At 37.0% G+C, this 19,370-nt stretch overlaps 3 protein-coding genes and 1 non-coding gene across 4 annotated transcripts; all 4 read right to left on the bottom strand.

The window, feature by feature from the left end:
• Positions 1 to 3,163: 3,163 nt before the first annotated feature.
• Positions 3,164 to 6,781, bottom strand: LOC106295958 (putative leucine-rich repeat receptor-like serine/threonine-protein kinase At2g14440). The gene is made up of 9 exons (XM_013731975.1): positions 6,567 to 6,781; positions 5,419 to 6,468; positions 5,186 to 5,336; positions 4,691 to 4,762; positions 4,453 to 4,521; positions 4,159 to 4,227; positions 3,982 to 4,059; positions 3,614 to 3,822; positions 3,164 to 3,511 (listed from the first exon to the last, which is right to left on the bottom strand). Exons 1-9 carry the CDS (start codon positions 6,646 to 6,648, stop codon positions 3,402 to 3,404), a joined length of 1,890 nt encoding a protein of 629 aa, XP_013587429.1. The 5' UTR covers positions 6,649 to 6,781; the 3' UTR covers positions 3,164 to 3,401.
• A 2,976-nt stretch (positions 6,782 to 9,757) lies between these two features.
• On the bottom strand, positions 9,758 to 9,840 carry TRNAL-UAA. Its single transcript has one exon. It is a non-coding gene; the product is annotated as a tRNA-Leu (tRNA).
• A 432-nt stretch (positions 9,841 to 10,272) lies between these two features.
• Positions 10,273 to 12,914, bottom strand: LOC106343434 (NAC domain-containing protein 8). The gene is made up of 6 exons (XM_013782639.1): positions 12,715 to 12,914; positions 12,030 to 12,174; positions 11,770 to 11,956; positions 11,191 to 11,687; positions 10,635 to 11,117; positions 10,273 to 10,544 (listed from the first exon to the last, which is right to left on the bottom strand). The coding sequence occupies exons 1-6, from the start codon at positions 12,720 to 12,722 to the stop codon at positions 10,491 to 10,493; spliced, it is 1,374 nt and encodes a 457-aa protein (XP_013638093.1). The 5' UTR covers positions 12,723 to 12,914; the 3' UTR covers positions 10,273 to 10,490.
• Positions 12,915 to 13,489: 575 nt separating this feature from the next.
• Positions 13,490 to 15,831, bottom strand: LOC106292542 (coiled-coil domain-containing protein 130-like). Its single transcript, XM_013728151.1, has 6 exons — positions 15,607 to 15,831; positions 14,981 to 15,123; positions 14,640 to 14,748; positions 14,350 to 14,509; positions 14,066 to 14,229; positions 13,490 to 13,979 (listed from the first exon to the last, which is right to left on the bottom strand). Exons 1-6 carry the CDS (start codon positions 15,607 to 15,609, stop codon positions 13,614 to 13,616), a joined length of 945 nt encoding a protein of 314 aa, XP_013583605.1. The 5' UTR covers positions 15,610 to 15,831; the 3' UTR covers positions 13,490 to 13,613.
• Positions 15,832 to 19,370: the final 3,539 nt, after the last annotated feature.

Genomic DNA, 19,370 nt, shown 5'->3' with positions numbered 1-19,370 from the left:
AACCAATCCCTTTTGCCTCAACCGTGTGATTATCTCCAAGCAGAATCTGATTTCCATCAAGTTCACTGAAAGTGTCAAACCAATCTCTCTTGGATGTCATGTGATATGTACATCCAGAATCTATTACCCAGTTGTCCATCGGGTTAAGATCAGAGACTGCTAACACATTTGAGTAATGCACCTTATCCACAATGACCGCAGCTTCACCTTGATCTTCTCTATCAAACTTCTTCTTTCGTGAGAAGCAATCTTTTCTCATGTGTCCTTCCTTCTTGCAATACCAACACACCATTCGTGATTTAGAATTTGACCTGCTGCGTCCATTCCTTTTTGAGGCACCTCTCCACTCAGCTCTACCTCTGCTTTGAAAACGTTCTTTCATGACTAATCCTTCTCCAGCCTCTTTGCCACTCGAACCAGTGTCTTTGGGATACTTCAGTGTCTCCTTCAGTGTCTCAAGAGTGATGGTATCTTTGGCGTACTTCAGTGTCTCCTTCAACTGATTGTACTTTGAAGGAAGAGAGCACAACAACAAGATAGCCTGCACTTCATCTGTCACAGTAACTCCAACACTACACAGATCAGACACAAGCTTCAAGAATTCGTCCACATTTGCATCAATGGACTCAGAATCAACCATCTTGAAGTTATAGAACTTTAACTGCAAGAAGATCCTGCTCGGGAGAGACTTGGACATATACAGTTTTTTTCCAGTAACATCCACATAGCTGCAGCAGTAGTACAGTGACTGATCTTTCTTAACACATGATCACCAACATTCAATACAATCAGATTCATAGCTTTCTCTGATTTCTCAACCTTCGATGGATCTTGACTTTGAGATTTTGCCTTTGGGGAACCTGCGGCTGAAGAATCATCATCTTCTTTCTTTTCAATTGCCGGTGGTTCCATCAGGAGTTTATCATCCTTCAAGATCTCCTTCAATCCCAGGTAACCAAGATGCGCGAGCATCCTAATCTTCCACAGCATGATATCCCCCGATCCATCGAATCGTTCGACCTCGATCCGCATATTCGACGATGACGATGTCGACGCCATCCTCGACATCCCAACCTGGATGCTCTGATACCAATTGTTGAATCCTCAACTCCACGAATCGACAAATATGAATCTTGTTCTCGATCGCGTTATCGTCAGCTTCCGAATCTCCCTCTCTCTCTCTCTCGCTCGTTTGTATATAAAGTGAAAGAAAACAGAATACATAGTACACACACGATTTAACCAGTTCGAGAGCTCGGAATGAGCTACAACCTACATCTGGTGTCAGAAGATTCTGGCAATTCACTATGATCACTGGTTTACAATCTTCAGAGCTTAACAGGCGTAACAACCAAGCTCAACAAGAAAGACGTTTTCAACGACAACTTTGACTCGAGACTCGTTTGAGTTTATATCTACCTCAAACCCTCCTTCTGACGTAGAGTCTCTCAGCTCAAAACAGCTTCGGTTTAACCATTCACCAATAACCGGTTAACCTTTAATAAACCAGCCGTTAAAGACTTGGTTTTGAATCAACTTCTCAACAAAATATGTAAGAGAATTAAAAATGAAAAAACAAAGGTTGTCACTTATCATCACCTCACGGGGCCAGTTGACAAACTTTGCTGCTCATTCACTCTCTTTTTCGAGAAAAAGTCTTTTCGCTAATTTTTTAAAAATTGGTTCGCGGCTCATCTTTGTCAAGGGAATATCATTTCCTTTTATTTACAATTATTTCAGTAGACATTTGCTCATTGATCGTGTAAGGCTTTTTAGTGGTTAAAAACTTCAATTTGAGAGACTGATAGCTTAAGCAAAATGGCGTGGTTAGTCTCATATTACTTCTGGATTTTTATTTTATTTTTGTTAAAGAAGGTTCTTCAAGTGAAGTGACTTTTTTTTTTCCCACAATATTTTATTAAAAGGCCAAGCTCAGGGACAAAGCCCACCAAACCTAACAACAACAAAAACGAAAAAGCCCAAAACAAACGGGCCGCTAACAAACTACGGGCTTAAAGCCCAACGAAACGGAAACTCTAGCAGACGCATGCCGCCACCGACACGGCCACACAAACTCTGCAACTTCACCGGATCCCACCAGACCTAAGACCACATCGCGACCTCTTAATCTTCCGATCCATGGAGAAACCTTCATCGACCGAATCGATATCTTATCCACCACATACCACTTCATCATTCTCGCTTCTTCCAACGGAGAGCATCAATCGATCTTGATCGAGATCTCATCCTTAACCCAAATGAAGCCGCCATACTCAAAACTATTTTCAGTCCGCCAGAGAGCGTCATCAAACATCGAGATCTCATCCGACCACCAAGCACACAAGAAAAGTTAAATAAAACCAGAATCCCTAGAACCACCGTCTCCATCTCTCGGGACACCCCGAGACGACTACAACGACTCATGCAGAGCCAAAACCACCAAACGCCTTCATAGACAAAAGCCACAGATGCCGACGACGCAGAGCTAAGAGAGCCTTCACCTCCCGGGGACAAGATCTGACGACAGGAGAGCTATATAAGCCTCCACCTCCCAGAAAACCAAGCTAAAAGGAGAAAAAAACTCCCTACCTCTCAAAACCAAACACATCAAACAGAGAAAAAAAACAAAACGGTTAAGGAAACACAACGCCGGACCGACGGTGACTGTGGAAGCCCCTCCGTCGGCCGGAAAACAGATCTCTCTTTCTCTCTCTAACAGTGACCTTTACCTTTACCTCTCTCTCTAACGGGGCGAGAGGTCATTAAGTGAAGTGACTTCATAAAGTAGTTTTCTTTAAGTTTCAGAGAAATGCTAACGGAAATAACATCTAAAGTCTCGTACAGTGAATCTCAGAGGGTCACTGTCTCTTGGCCCAATATATATCCACAAAGTAAATTTTGGCAAGACAAACTCAAAATCATCATCTTTAAAGTTACGTATGATCTGTGGCCCATCTACAAAGCAGACATCGTCAAAGTCCAAGGAGAAACATCTATCATGAGGCCTTAAGCATTTCAAAAATCTCTTTAGAACTAGGGAAGTGTCATCTTATGTGTTTACTAGTTTAAATGTATTTTTGCATATCCGTTAATCTCAAAAAGAAAAGACAGGAACAAACAAATGTGGAGTATGATACATACAAAACAAACACAGTGAAGGGAGTAAGTAAGAATGTTTTTCTGTCAATTAATAATAATTTATCATACATATCATATCTAAGAAAACCCCCAAAATGAAATTACAGTGAAGCAAGTTTTATCTTACTCTTGATGCAATGCCATTCTTCAATGTTTACTTGTGGTCTTCTTGAGGAGTAATGCTTTGTATACTAATTACACAGAAAATCCTCAAATCTCATCTCCTTGCTCTCTGCCCAAAGTCAAAACTCTCTCTTTCTCGGCTATTGCGAGTTCAAGGGAAGTGTAGGCATTCCTTTAGCATGTTGGCTCTCCATTTCCAGTAGCATCAACGACTTCTGCCTCTGGTATCTGTTTCTCTTTGCTGCAAGTGCTGCGCAACACATACAAAGAGATCAAGATCAAGATCAAGATCAAGATTCAAGAATGTCTTTAATGTTGTTCAAATTATAACGACTTTTTTTTTTACACTCACATGTTAGATCGGTAGGAGGTGCAAAGTCGTAATCATGCCTTCCTCTCCATATGCAGCACAAGTAAATGACCAAGAGTACTAGAACCAATACCACCACACAAGATACGGCTATGGCTATTTTACCTCCTTTGGATAAGTGGCCATTCTCCCATAACAGTGGACACGAGGGAAGAGAGGGAACACCGCATAATCCTTTGTTTCCAGAGAGACTGTAAGGAGATGGAGCTTTTTATTTTAGTTAAATCATGATTGTGAGCTAATGGATTAAAGAAGAAACAATTGATAATAAAAAGAAAAGACAAAGTTGCCATAAATAGAACAAAAAAGAGAGACTATTATCTATGTGGAGACTTTCAAAATTAACTTACTCGATAATTCCACCATGAACACCAACTGAATAAACCTCCTCAGGTACCTTTCCTTGCAACTCGTTGCCATTCAAAAGCCTAACAACATATCATAAGATAAATCAGTCAAGTGTTTGTTTTAAAGCCAATATTGTTAGAGCAATCTAGTTCTCTTAACGTCAATAAACAGCTTCTTACACGAGCTTTAAGCTTGACGTGGACAAACTTTCAGGTATTGGTCCTGTGAGCTGATTGTTTGACAAGTCACTGCGAACCACATATGCAAACAAATGAGCACAAATATACAGAGCCAAAACTGTGTCAAGGGCATTCTCACACTACAATATCACTGTTTTGTTGTCATCTTATAAACGCATAACATTTATTCAGAAATTGCCTACAATTTGAGGAAGTAGCAAAAAATAGAAAGGGTTTCCCATCAATGATAAAATTTGGCAAATTAATCATATGAACTGAGGTGTGTTAACTTACAGACTCGCAAGGGATTTATGACCAAGACCTAAAGGTAGTTGACCAGTTAAGGAATTTGAACTCAAGTTCCTGCAATCATAACAAAAAAAAAAAGAAAAGAATATTCATAAATACGAGATAATAGAGTGAATTTCATATCTCTACCACTATGCATACACATGGATCCAATTGCATTATAATGATCAAAGAGCTATGAAATCTGATTTATAGATATACCAAGTTAATAGTTGATACTTACAGGCTATTCAAATTTGTCAGGAGGCTAATCTGTTCACTGATGAATCCTTTTAAGCCCTGGCTTCCCAGGTCTCTGAAACATGTCAGGAAAACAAACTGTTAATTGTGGAAGTGTCTTTAAATCTAGTAAAAGACCAACATCGTTAGACCGGACGGACGAAGGATGCCTTTTTAAGATTCGGAAAAGTACGTTTAGTGGGATAATGATGTTTTTTTCTTAAAGGGCAAAAAAACTCGGGGTTTGAAGCTAGTACAAATATGGATCTAAGAGATTGGAAACTTAATCATTCACATAATCAATATTCAAATCCTAAATGGATATTTGCCTCAATTCATTTTGCTCTCTTCAATTTATCTGCTATATTCTAAGTTAATTTGAGTTTGTTCATAACACAAATGATATAAGATATCAAGAATATCAGGTAATTTTCTTTGCTCTATCCCAGTTGATCAAAGACAATCTAATTTTCACACATAATGTGACAATGACACTCACATTTGGAATATAACAAGAGCAGATCCTTGTGGGTTAGGCCGGCATTGAACTCCTTCCCAAGCGTCCCAGCTAGTGGGAGCACAAGGATCACCATTCCAACCCATCCTATCAGGAACACGCAGTGAATCCTTCAACGCTTTCATAGCAGTCACTGCAAAAACAAACACAACATATTAGCTTAACTTTGTAATAGTCGGCACTGAATGTTCCAAGTCCAATCAAGAAGTCTTTACTTTGTTCAGGCACCGTAGCCATATCAGCAGGAACAATGGCGTAAGTCTCTAACCCGCTGATGATCGGTGCTCCAGAAATAGGGGATAGCTTCACCGTCAAAGTAGTACTGCTCAGATTCTTGACGGTATAGTTCAAACTATAAGCTGCAAATCCTCCAACCTCGTTGAACACATCAACTCTCCTCACCTTGTCATCGTTCACCACAAGATCAAACACTCTCTGACCAGCTTTCTTCACCGTCGAATCAATCTCCGAGAAATGGAACCACATCAGGTAATCAAGCTTGGCGTCAACCTCCAGCTCGTAAACAAGCGCTCCACCTCCGGACACCGTAACCGCCGTCTGATAAAGCTTAACCGGAAAAAAATTGGGAGCCTGATCAACTCCCTTGATCTTCTCCACCGTGGACAACGACCTGGCCAAGGACTTAGCCTCCTCGGAGCGAAACGCCTCGTCGGACTGCCACGACCGACCGAAGCTATCGGTGTCGTTGGTGAAACCAGGCCCCCACTGGTCCGAACCGCAAGTGAGTCTCCCGTAGTTAACCAACAAAACATCCCGACCAGTCCCGGCGGCGTCGTAAGAAGACGGATCCACTTGCAAGACCTCGAGGGAGCCTACTATAGGAGGATCGGTGGCGATGCTGTAGAAGCACAAATCCAGCTCGCCGTCTCCGATGAAGGCGAACAGATCGGAGTACGAGCCGTCGCGGAGGAAATTCTCAGGCCAAGGGGATCTCCAGGAGAAGACGAGGGTGCCTTCCACGGAGACGTCGAAGGACGGGGAGTGTGATTTGCCGTCGTAGTTGTCGTAGACCGTGAAGGTTCTGATGTAGTAGCGGCCGGCGGGGAGGGGGATGACGTAGCAGTTTTTCTTGCCGAAGGAGAGAGGGAAGTAGCGGACGGTCTTCTCGGCGATGAGGTGGAAGCGGAGAGGCTCCGAGACGACGGCGGTGGATCCGCCGGAGTAGAATTGGTCGGGGAGCCATGTGCGGTTGAAGGCGTCGGTGGAAGGTTCGGGGCTTCCGCAGTCAATGAAGAAAGAAGTATCTGCAAAAAGAGAAAGATAAAAACAGAGGGAATGAGTTCAGTTCATCGTTATCAGATCTAATATGGAAAGATAGAGAGAGAGAGAGAGGGAAGCCTACTGAACGGAGAGGAGAGAGAGAGGGGAAGGATCAGGAGAAGGGAGGAGAGAGACAGGAAGAAGGAGGAGGGAGATAAGGGCATTGTTGGAATTAGTTAAAGTTTGGGGTTTGTGAGAGAGTAGTGGGGGAAGAAGCATGTATGGCACTGTGAGAGACAGCTTGTTACATACAAACATAAACAAAGAGATGAAAGGCGAGATTAGCGGGTGGACTGAGTTGAGAGTTCGGTCATTTAAAGACATTTACAACGCTTCTTGCTGACTTTATTAGTTTCACTTTCCCCCCTATGTTTAGGCGTCGCTTTTTTATTATTTTCTCTTTTTAATATTCGGTTTTAGACTAACTTTATTTGAATCAACCTGAACCTGATTACGGACTAGTTTAATTTTTCTCATTGTAATAATGCAACTGAATATTACTTCATTTATTTTATAAAGAATGTCATTTTTATATCTTTTTCTTATTACACAAACAATATTACTTAAATTTTATACTTAATTTAATATTATTATTATTTGTTAAATAATTTAATGTTATAAATAATTTTATTATCTCAAAAAACTATTCTCTCTGTTCCTGAAAGTAAGATTTTCTAGAGTATGCACGCTTATTAAGAATTTAATAAATGTTTATAATTTATTTTATTTTTTACTTTATTATACACTTTCCAATAACTTTTCACCAATGAAATTTATTCAATTCAAATATTCTCAATTAATGTTCCTCAAAAGTATAAAAAGTACCTTAACAATATAGAAAATGTATCTTTGTGGAACAAGAAAAAAATTTAAAACATCTTACTTTCAGGAACGGAGGTAGTATTAGTTAAAAAAATATAATAATGAAAGTATTGATGAATGAGGAGTGATCCGCGGGAAGTGCTAATAGTTACGGCAGTGAATGAATCAACTTCTACCTGTTACCGTGACGTGGCCACCATGCACTACCAGACAAATATTCACCATCACCACCTAAAATTCACCGTCAATCAAATATTCACCTTTTTAAATTAACTTCAGTACACGCCATATTAGTTCTGAATCTTGTGTTTTATTTGGTGACCAAGTCTTACGAAATTTAATTAGTAACAAACTAATCTGTCATATTTTTCTTTCTGATGGAGAGATATTTAAGTTGAATTTTGTGATCATGGTGCCCACTTCGTTGTAATCAGTTCCGATATATTTTAATCAATTGCTTGATTACTAAGTATATGGTTTTACAATGAAAATTTGAAGAAGAAGAAGAAAAGAGTAACGTGGTTAGTGGTTTGAAGAGTGACTGTGTCAGCCTCAGAGGACAAACGCGCTCGGTGTATTATTAAATTATCGTAAACTCTGAATCCGTGACTCCATCTCCTTGTCGTTTCCTTCACAGTACCCGGTCTAGTTGTCCCAAAAAAAGAAAAAAAGACAAAATCCGGTCTAATAACTCACCAACTCCTGTTTTCTATTTTGATAATTATCGACTTATGTTGTCGGATTCAATGGGCTTAAAAAGCCCAACCCACTAATTTTATACGTATGGCTCCAAAGTTCAATCGATCCGAATTGTTTTCTTCAACCAAATTTCAACAAAAAAAGGCTGTTTTTGAAACTGTTTCTAATGCAAAATGGGGCTCCAATCAGAGGATAAAAGTAAAATAAAAGATATTAACAAACAAAAACCGAAAATTTTAAAATAAGTATGCTATTAACTCACCAACTCCCATTTTCTATTTTGATAATTATCGATTTATGTTGTCGGATTCAATGGGTTTAAAAAGCCCAACCCACTAATTTTATACATATGGCTCCAGAGTTCAATCGATCCGAGTTGTTTTCTTCAACCAAATTTCAATGAAAAAAACCGTTTCTAAAGGATTTTTAGTAATTAAACCCCTCAACTAAAGACGAATCGTAAAAAACCTCTCAACTAAAAATTCTGTGAAATAAACCCTCAACTGTAATTTTGTTAACATATGTTACCTTCCGTCTAAAAAACTGTGACGGAGGGTGACATACGTTAACGGTTTATAAGTTGAAGGTTTATAATGTTGAAAACTTAGTTGAGGGTTTTCTTACGATTCAAAAATAGTTGAGAGGGTTTATCACTAAAAGTTATTAAATGTTTTAAAATATTTATTATCATTTATACATTAATTTAGATTGATATAAGCCCTTAAAATAATTTATAAATTTTAATACATTACTTTATAACCGATTTATAAAGCTTCATAAATATTTAATACTTTTACATATGATTAATGCGGTTTCACAATGATTTTATAAGTTTTTACAATTTCTGCTACTTGTTAGGATAAAATAATCTAACATTATTCGTGATACAATTGAAACAAAAAGTAATACAATAAATCAAAAACAATATATCAAATATATTATTGATTAAGAAAAGAAAAATATAACGTAATTATTCAGAAATCAACGAAAATAAAAATAATCATGCATTATTTTTTCGGGATATGGGGAAAGTAGGAGCCGGAGGATGAAAATCATGAAAATAGGAAAAAGTGCATCATACTCTAAATAGAAAGATTGACATCATGCATGAATTATCCTCGACACTACTTAAGACTTAATATAAGTTTGAAACTTTAAATTATTTGATATTTGACAATGACGATATAAACACACAAATTTTTTTTATATCATTATTTTCAAATATCAAATAATTTAATATTTTAAAGCTATAATAAGTTGTAAGTAGTGTTGAAAATTATTAATTTTGGATGTATAAATTAATTTTAAAATAAATTAATACATTAAAATTTATAAATTATTTTTAAAGGCTTATAAGTCAATCTAAAGCAAAGTATAAATGATAATAAATATTTTAATAACATTTAATGACTTTTAGTGAAAAAAATTCTCAACTATATTTGAAATGTAAAAAAACCTCTGCTTTTAACATTATAAACACTCAACTTATAAACTGTTAACATATGTCACCTTCCGTCACGGTTTTTTAGACGGAAAGTAACATATGTTAACGAAATTAAAGTTGATGGTTTATTTTACATGATTTTTAGTTGATGGTTTTATTTACGATTCATTTTTAGTTGAGGGGTTTAATTACTAAAAACTCTTTCTGAAACTGTTTCTAATGCAAAATGGGGCTCCAATCAGAGGATAAAAGTAAAATAAAATATACTGACAAACCAGAAACAAAAAATGAAAATTTTAAAATGAGTATGCAGGCTGTGGGGTTCGAACCCACGCGCACTTATGTGCAGAAGAACTTAAGTCTTCCCCCTTAACCACTCGGGCAAACCTGCTTGTTGTGACTTTGCATATATCATAATAAAACAAATAAAAGAAAATATAAAACACTAGCAAAAGGAAAAGTATGAGAAACGTGCTTTCTTCAGCAATTTGGCTCTATGGGAAGCTTGTTAAAACAACCACCGAATCCAATGGAATGGATGAGATTAATCAGGTTGGAGAAAGGTGGCGGACAGTATTCAATAGTGTGGTAGACAGTATTGATTTTTTTTTTTTGGTCAACGAGACAGTATTGATAAAAATCATATATTACACTACTTGGCAAAGCGACGTTGTAACAAGTAAACGATAACACAAACTATGTTGGGGGTTTTGGTGATGGTTTGATAGCAACATGAAGTTCAGCAAGAAAGAGCTTCCAAGTGAAATTCTGGACAACTCCGGAGAGATTAGAGTCCAAACATGGAGGCTTTGGACTCATTAAGTTCTCAGAAGCAAATTATTTACATAAGGAGATTCCAAGTTAGATTGGAGACAAGTTCCAAAGTAGTTATTCTAAATCCGAAAAAAAAAAACCAAAAACAGTTTGAAATCAAAGCACTTGAGCAACATATCATATATCATACATCAGCGTGGCACCGTTTTGCCTACCAAAAAATAACAGAGCGAGTTACAATAGTCTTGGAACTCGGGGGAGTTGTATTTAGTCAGTCTTTCCAGTGCCCCAAGCGAGAAAGCTCTCCTGTGATCCAAATTCCTGAACACCCATAACATAAACCCATTTAGCCTTTTTGTGCCTGATTGCATCAAAAAAAAGTTTCAAGAGAATAAAAGGATTAAAGTTTACCAGCTGGCTAAGACGAAACTCGGGTGGAGTATCAAGATCTATGTTGGAGGGATCAAGAACGAGTTTCTGACAGTCCTCCAGATCCCTTTTGAAGTCTTCTGTTCCTCCCAAGAGTGCATAATCACCAAAACACGGCTGCTTGTTCCTTGAGCCTCCTCCATTGTTTGCGTTCTCATCTCTGTCCTGCAATAGATCATCGCAAAGAGACAAGGCTTCCACAAGCTGTTGGGAGTCCAAGATAAACTGAGATTCACCACTTTCCAACCAATTCGGATCTTCCTCAGCTTGGTGTTCATTTTCTTTGCCTTCTTGGTCGTTTCCATCTTCCTTACCATTCTCTTTCTCTTCTCCATCATATACCTTTATTTCATTATCTCGGTTTTCAATCCCGGTCTCAGGTGCAGGCTCATCCTCGGAGCTTGTTCTTTCATTATTACGTTGAACTCCCTGAACCTCATCTTCCATATACACTGCCTCAGATATCTTTGGGAAACAAAGGAAGAAGTGTCAGTTAGTAAGTGTATCAAAAGAAAGCAGAACAATAAGAAACTTTTACCTCAGCAAGAGAAACCTCCTGAGGAATAGCATAGTCATCTGCAAAGTGAGAATCAGAGCAAACTCCCACAGCTTGTGGAGGCTCGGGTGTAAACAGTTTGGGAGTGACAGGATCCGCTTTAGGGGTGGCTGAAGCAAAGATATCATCAGAGACATCCTGCTCAGCTTTATCACCACCACCTTGTTTGAGCACTGCTGGCTGCTGGTAGAAAATCTTGGAAACAACGTAGTCACCTTCTTTCTCATCTTCGTCTGTCCCCAGATGGTATTGGTGCATCACCCAGTTAGTTTTAACGTTTTTCCCACCGTATAGAACCATTATTTTCTTGCAACCTCTTTGAACACCATCCAACACAACCGGTTTAGTTCTTCCAGTCTTGTGCCAGCGCACATCGCCGAAATCATCGTCGTGTATCTTTCTGCGCTTTCGAGTTCCTGTGCTGTAGGCTTTGATTGCTCTGTGGAAGAAGTGGGACACAGTCCCATCGTGCTTAACACCTAAATATATTTCAAATTTGATTTAAGAATAAGACTTCATTTGATCATTGAAAACATTAAAAAGAAGCTGAAATGTCCTAACCTGGTAAGTTCTTAGGATGAGTGTAACAGATACCATCATCTTGATTAACAGTTGGGATGAACTCATCAATGAAAGGGTGGGTGCTTAAACCCAACAAACCAGATTTTGCAAGCAAATGCCAGATGATCTCTGGATCAGATGGATCGAATTTCACACCTCGTGGCAAGCCTGGCCAGGCATCAACTTCCTGGAAAATGTAACAAAACTTTTGTGTGAGAATCGTAGATATGAAGGGAAACTAAAGAAAGAGCAAACCGTACATCATCGTTGTTGTCAATGACGTGGTGACAGTTGGGACAGTGTCTAGTAGGATTACTGTTCCACACCACTTGGTGCGAGTCAGAATGACTCGATGCACTCTTTATTTTAGTTGCGATTCGGTTACTATCAACCAGCCACGATCGTCTGCAAGAAAAACATCCATTGGTGAAGACAGTGGTTCATAGCCACAACAATGAGAAAAAAAAAAGATGTTACCAAACAAAACACATAGGCTCTAATGAAAAAAAGAGCTAAAAAAAAAAACTTATCCAAACAGTACCATTTCCAAATAAGAAGACATAACAACAAAACATTACTTGTGCCTAATGGAACAAAGAGGATACAGAGTCTGATCCACCACCCCCAACACAGTTAACAAACCATGAATATGTACTTGGAGAAAGTGCAAAGACCTAGATTTTGAGATAGATGTGACATATATTGTTGATAACTGTAAAAAGTTTTTTTTTTATACAACACTAGGAAAAAAAATCTCTTTAGCGCTAAACTTATACATCAGCAGAAAATTAAAATCAGAGAGCTCCATTGACTCACTAAAGGCGGAATCAAAAGTTTCAAACTTTTTTTCCGATTGAAATTGGCAGTAATCGTAGTTAATGCAAAATCAAAACTCGATATAACCTAGCCGAGTTCCAGAGCGATATAGAAGAAGGAAGCGCTTACCCAGCCATGATAGAGCTCGATGATGATGAGAATGCAGAAGAGAAGAAGAACCCTAGACAACTCTCTCGCCAAGTCTTAAGTTTGATATTTGTGTCCACATTGAAGTTTCCTCGAATATCGATGAACTCGACCCCGCTTTAATACTCTTTTCTTTTCTTTTCTTTTTTTTGTTTGCGAAGAGGGAAACAATAAAGATTTTTAAGAAAATAAAATCCCGTAAATAACTGGCTAGTGGTGGAGATATCTAGAGAGACAGAGAGACGCGCCAGTTTTAATGTCTTTTTGGAAATTACTGGGTGAGCCGACGACTTCGAGTTGACTTCCACTGTAACAAGCCTGGTCGTCTAGATCGACGGTTGTGATTTCTTCAGTGGGTCTTCTGATAACTTTCCTATTTTATGGGGCAGGTGGGTGACCAATGGTGATGTTGTGGGGGTTAAGTTTATTTATAATTCGTTAAGATTTAAGACGAGTAACGATCCTTTTTCCGACACAAGGTGGTGGACCTTCCATTAAAGGATTATTGAATTTATTGATTACAATCTTCCACACCCCAAAGATCCAAAGCATTCAGCTTTCCATTTGCTTTTCGCATTTTTAAAAACAAAACTAGTACATTTTTGATATAGTGGAGTTGATGCATTTCACCGGTACAAGAACTTTGCATCGTGAGATTTCACTATTTTTAAAAACCAAGATTTGCGTTAAGATACCAACAATATACTTATCCACCCAGAGTTATCATTTAAGACGTTCCAAGCTTGAACGTAGAAAAGAACCAAGAACAGAGCCGGTATCAAATTCAATTTCCCACGTCAAAAGATTGTCACTAGTGTAACGAGTCAACTTTATTCTTTTTCTTACACAACTTTTCAACGATTCAAGCGCAGGTTTCTAAATTACATCTTCCTTACAGAAACTGTTGAGCTCTTGTACTTGCTTGCTGATGATTGGTTTTTAGACAATGATGAAGCTTTGAATCCCCCGCTCAACAGACTCGACGCTGACGCTGCACATATTTTCCTTCTCTTTGCTTCTAGCTCCAATCTTTTCTTGCTTGACGATGACATCGAGTAAGATGACTCTGGAAAGATGGAAGATGCATGGATCAGAGCTCGTTTATCCTTTCGGTTCTTATCAAACTTGGTCTTGAACTTCACGTTTGATGCAGCTGCAATATCTTCTTCGCTTTTCGGAAGAAGTCTTATCCCCAACCCTAGCTTCCTTGAAGCAGCCTCTTCTTCACCTACACGTTTCCTGTGACCCTGGAGAATGAGCACACGTTAGAAAAAGAGGAATCCACATACGAGTTTGCATGCAGTCAAAAATAAATGAAAAATTTGTAGATTACCCTAATTTGTGCGCGTAGAGCTTTGTTTAGGGAGTAGTCATCTGCATGTCTTGCGTCTGAGACTCGCTGGAGACGGACCAAAAGCGGTTCTGCTGCTTTCTTCTTCTGCAAATCAACTTCCTGGTGCTCTAGACGATAAAACGGGTCTGCAAGCTTTCCCTTCTCTGCACCAAGATTATAAAGCCATACCGAGAATGAGCCGGTAGAACAAATAGGAACGAAGAAAAGCCAAAACACCTATAGATATTCTAAATGCAAACTTGTTGACGAAGGTAGAAACCAACCTTCCTCAGCAGTGAGCTCCATGGTTTCTGCGTCTTCTACGTCATATTCCTCAACCTTCTTCTGGGCACCACTAGTAATCACATACTCGCAGTTCTGAGGATCTGTCTGGATAACTATCTCTTGTTTGCAGCATGGTGCTTTCATCGCAAAGCTCCATATCTGACCATAATATAATATATAAACTCAGCCATAGTTCCATGGCAAGCAGAAGGAGAATATACACACGTATCTGTGCAATCAAAGGTTATTGAAGTGATGGCAGAAAAATGAAAGACTCTCAAATTCATACCTTTGTAGAATAATAGTTCCCAACTTGCTTCTTCTCTGCATTGAATCGAACACCCTTGGCAATCATGGAATTGCAGCCACCACACCATATATTATAGGGCATCTCGAACCTGAAAAAAAACAAGACCACGTGTGAAAATTTCAACCAAAGTAATAGTACCCTCCTGCCAATTCAATTTAAAAAAAAAAAAAAAAAAAAAGAAGAACTTCTCATCGATCAACAGAATGTACAGCAGCAGAGATAGGCACATTTGCACAACAACTCAAGCTTCTGATCTCCATTGGTAAGTAGGCAGACACTGGAATGAACTAATAACATCGTATTTGATTTGATTATGGTACCTTATGATCAAAATCCCCTCGCCTAGTTTCCTTGCCCTCTCTCTGAGGGGATGCTGTCCTTGAAACTTGTTCAAGGAACCTTGATCCGGTGTCCATTCTGGTGGATAGTAAAAGTTATCTGCCCTGGCAGCTGAAAGAGTCGACTGCAAAAAAAAAAAAAAAATTGAATTTCCAATTAGCGAATTATACAGGACTGACACATAGAATTAAACCCTGAGTAAGCAAGCAATTCATTCGGCTAGCTGAAACGTCTATAAAATTTCCATAACAAGCTCAAAGCTGTAAACTTTTCAACTTTGTGGATAACAGAGAAGGATTGCATCAATACAAAAACCTCAAATCTATCTATGAACCATATGCTAATCTATTTATAATACAATTAAGTAAAGGTATAATCATTCTGAATGATGTACCAGGAACGAACCCTAAACCCAAATCTCAGCCACCGAAAACCCTAAATCTCCGAGACCAATCCAAAATAATCACAAAAGAAAATCAAATTTTTGGGCTTTGGAGATTAATTCCAATCAACAAACAAGATATCCCCAATTTTCCACAGGAGATAAATCAATCGATGAAAAGCAGTTATTTGAAGGATCGATTGAGAAAAAAAAAACAGCACGTACCATCTTCTTCTTCTATCGAGATTGATCAAATCGTTGTTTCAATCGCAAATCTCTTTGGCTCGGGCTTGGCTATGTTTGTTTGTTTGTTTATTGAAGCGAAAACTTATTTTACCTCTTGAAAACGTTGCCGTTTTGGTGTTGTTTACACACGGAGACGGAGTCATTCTGTATTGGTTCAGGATGTGTTTTTATTTGGTTGAACCGATCATATCCAACTCGAACCGTATTGCAAATCAATTTTAAAATTCAGACTAAAACCTATACCATTAAAAGATGATCATCCTAAAAATCTAATTACAAAAGGTTATTGCACCATTCATTACTATTCACTAATACAGTAATCTATAATTTATTCTCATTATTTAAGTTATCAAAATATATATAAGTAGGGTTGATGAATATATAAATATATCATTAATATTAATGAGTATTTCAAAATGTTCAGCTTACTTTAATATAAGGTACTATTAGTTTTCATTGTATATACTTTGTTATTCTTATCATAGAATATGTTTGTCTTAATATTCAAGACATGTTTATGAATACACAATAGTTTTACATGTTTTATTTGTTTATTCTACTGTAATTATAGTATTGGTAATAATTAAAATAAAATTTTAATACAAAATCACTGGATTATCTTATTTTTTCTTATGAATATTTTAAAATTTTATGTATTTTATACTATATTATTAATTATGTGCCAAAATATTATTTTATATTAATTATGTTGATTTAATCATATGTTAAAATTTTACTGCAATAATAACTTCTAATAAACAAAAAAAATTAATAAACATGTATTTGAAAAAAAACTTTAGAGTTTCACACTAAAAAGAGTATTAATTATAAACCGACTGTAACTTCGGTTTTGGCGGAAAACAAGATTTTTCGATTTTGACGGGAAAACGAGATTTTTCGATTTTGACGGGAAAACGAGATTTTTCGATTTTGACGGGAAAACGAGATTTTTCGATTTTGGTGGAAAAATACAATTTTGGTTTTGGCGAGAAAACGCATTTTTTGCGCTTTTGGCGGGAAAACACGTTTTTGGCGAGAAAATGCATTTTTGGCGGTTTTGGCGGGAAAACGAGATTTTTTTTTTGTTTTGGCGGGAAAACGATATTTTTGATTTTGGTGGGAAAACGAGATTTTTCAGTTTTGGCGGAAAAAACTAGATTTTTCAGTTTTGGCAGGAAAACGACAATTATTTGTTTTGGCGAGAAAACATGTTTTACGGTTTTGGAGGGAAAACGTGTTTTTGTGGTTTTGGCGTGAAAACACATTTTACGGTTTTCGCGGAAAATACGTTTTGGCGAGAAAATATGTGTTTTGTGGTTTTCGCGGGAAAATGCGTTTTGGCGGAAAAACACGTTTTTGCTGTTTTCGCGGGAAAATGCGTTTTGGCGGGAAAACATGTTTTGCGGTTTTGACGAGAAAGCGCGTTTTACAGTTTTGGCGGAAAATGTATTTTGATGAGAAAACACATTTTTCGGTTTTGGCGGAAAAATCCGTTATGGCGGGAAAACACGTTTTGTGGTTTTGGCGAGAAAACGTGTTTTTATGTTTTGGCGGAAAAAACGTGTTTTGGGGTTTTTGGTGTGAAAACACGTTTTTGTGATTTTGGCATGAAAATACGTTTTACGATTTTTTGCGGGAAAACACATTTTTGCAATTTTAGCGGGAAAACACGTTTTTGCTATTTTGTCCGGAAATGCGTTTTTAGTGTTTTGGCGTGAAAAAAAAATCGTATTTAGGTTTTCGCGGAAAAATATGTTTTTGTGGTTTTGTCAGTTTTCGTGTGTGACAAAATGATATTATGTTTAGGTTTGTAATTTGTGAATTACATTTGGGGCATAATAAATATTATACCATATTGAATGAACCATCACCATCCAAATGGTCAAAATTGCTTCAGCTGGATGGACTTTAAAATTAAGCCTAAATTTCCGAAAATCATCCGGATGAGTTGCACTTTTAGTAACTAAACGAACAAAAATCTCATCTCCATCCGGATGGAGAAATGAACTGGCCCGAAGTCAAACTAATCAAGCTCCTAACGTATGAATCCGCAGCGGAGGAGCTCGATTTCGTGCCCGTGTTATCAGCCGTATCCTATTTATGTTCCTCTTCGCCGAAAGAAGACGGAAACTAAAGTCAATAGAGGGGAAAGAGTAACACACACGGTCCCTCCGCGAGTTCATGATCCCCTTCGAGAGAGAAAGCGACACAATTAGAGTTTACTGTAATTTGGGGAGATCGAGCATCTCTCTTCAAAAAGGCCTCCCAAAAATAAAGTTAATTATTATTCAAACTTACGGGCGTATAGTCATTTATTCTCATTATTATTCAAACTGATCCGGTCCACAAAGTTAATTATATATGAGATAACGATTTTGTAGATGGTATAATCCGATACATATATAACTAAAAGAAGTATAATTTATAACATATGTAAGTGGACCATCTATAATGATTCGGATTATACCATTATGTGCATATGTATTGGATTTCATGTAACAAAATATTACCGTTAAAGTTATAATCTCTTCACAATGTTACCAGAACCGTAATATATGTTATAAATTATACTTCTTATAGTTAATAGTTAAATAGATTGAGACAAAAGTATATGCACATGTTTTTACAAGTATTCATCATATAGCATTTAATAATTTAATAATCTAAGTATAATGTCTAACTATAGTCTAATTCAAAAAAAAAAGTATAACTATAGTGTCTACAAATTAATTCCGTTTAAGGACTTATCGTAACAAGGGGATGTCTAACTATTACGAAATCACGATGGCCCATATAATTTCGTTTGAGGACTTATCGTAATTGTAATCATAAACTGTGATTAATGATTGTTACGAAATCACGATGTCTAACTATTAATATTAAAAAGAGACGTGATTTGCAATAACTTTGTTCAAATCTGGGTGAAATTTAAAAGGAAACTTCTAATAATGTTACAATATATATGATATATATGAAAGTTAAAAGAAAATTTATAATAAATTTAATTGTTCTATCCCTTAATGAAACATGATTTGCAAGGACAACCGTGATTAATTATTGTTAAAAGAAAACTTCTAATAACTTTGATATATTTTTAAATTACGAATTTGGTAAAGTTTTGGTAATAATACTTGAATCAAATCCGCCATTATTTTTTATAACTTTTTGGTAATAATAGGGAGTCGATTATGATTACAAAATTTTGTGAACTAGTAATATGTTGTATATAAGGAAGTTAGATTATGGGTTCAAATTATCAAATCAATTAATAATCGTGAATTTTATTCGTTTTGTTTAATTGTAATTTATAAAAGGAAGTTTGATTATAATGTCTACAAAATTAAGGTAAATTGCGATTACGATTGGAGCCCAAGTTATGTGAAATTAAATATGTAATAATATCTGTAATTCTGATGCAGGCCTTTTCAAGGGTCCAAGATCAAATCAATGTAGTATAACAGATTGTCGAACCAATCCTAGGTGATTCTAAAGCAAAGGGAATGCAAGTTCATGCTTAAGCTAAGTGCAATCCGGTTTTAAAGATGATATGAACTAAGAACTAATAAGCTAATGCAATAAAGTAATGATCTTTCTTTCTTAATATGTAGCAAGAAGACTCATGGGACTAGGCATTTGATCTCGGGTGATGTAGATCCAATCTAAGGGTGGCAAGGTATCAATCAAACACTTTCCTTATGTCTAGACACTAAGCTAAACAAGCTCAAGCTCTATCTCTAGATGAA

This window comes from Brassica oleracea, chromosome C5 (assembly GCF_000695525.1).
Source record: "Brassica oleracea var. oleracea cultivar TO1000 chromosome C5, BOL, whole genome shotgun sequence".
Lineage (NCBI taxonomy): Eukaryota > Viridiplantae > Streptophyta > Magnoliopsida > Brassicales > Brassicaceae > Brassica > Brassica oleracea.
The sequence above is the reverse complement of the archived record's forward strand: the minus strand, read 5'-3'. Positions and strand labels throughout refer to the sequence as shown.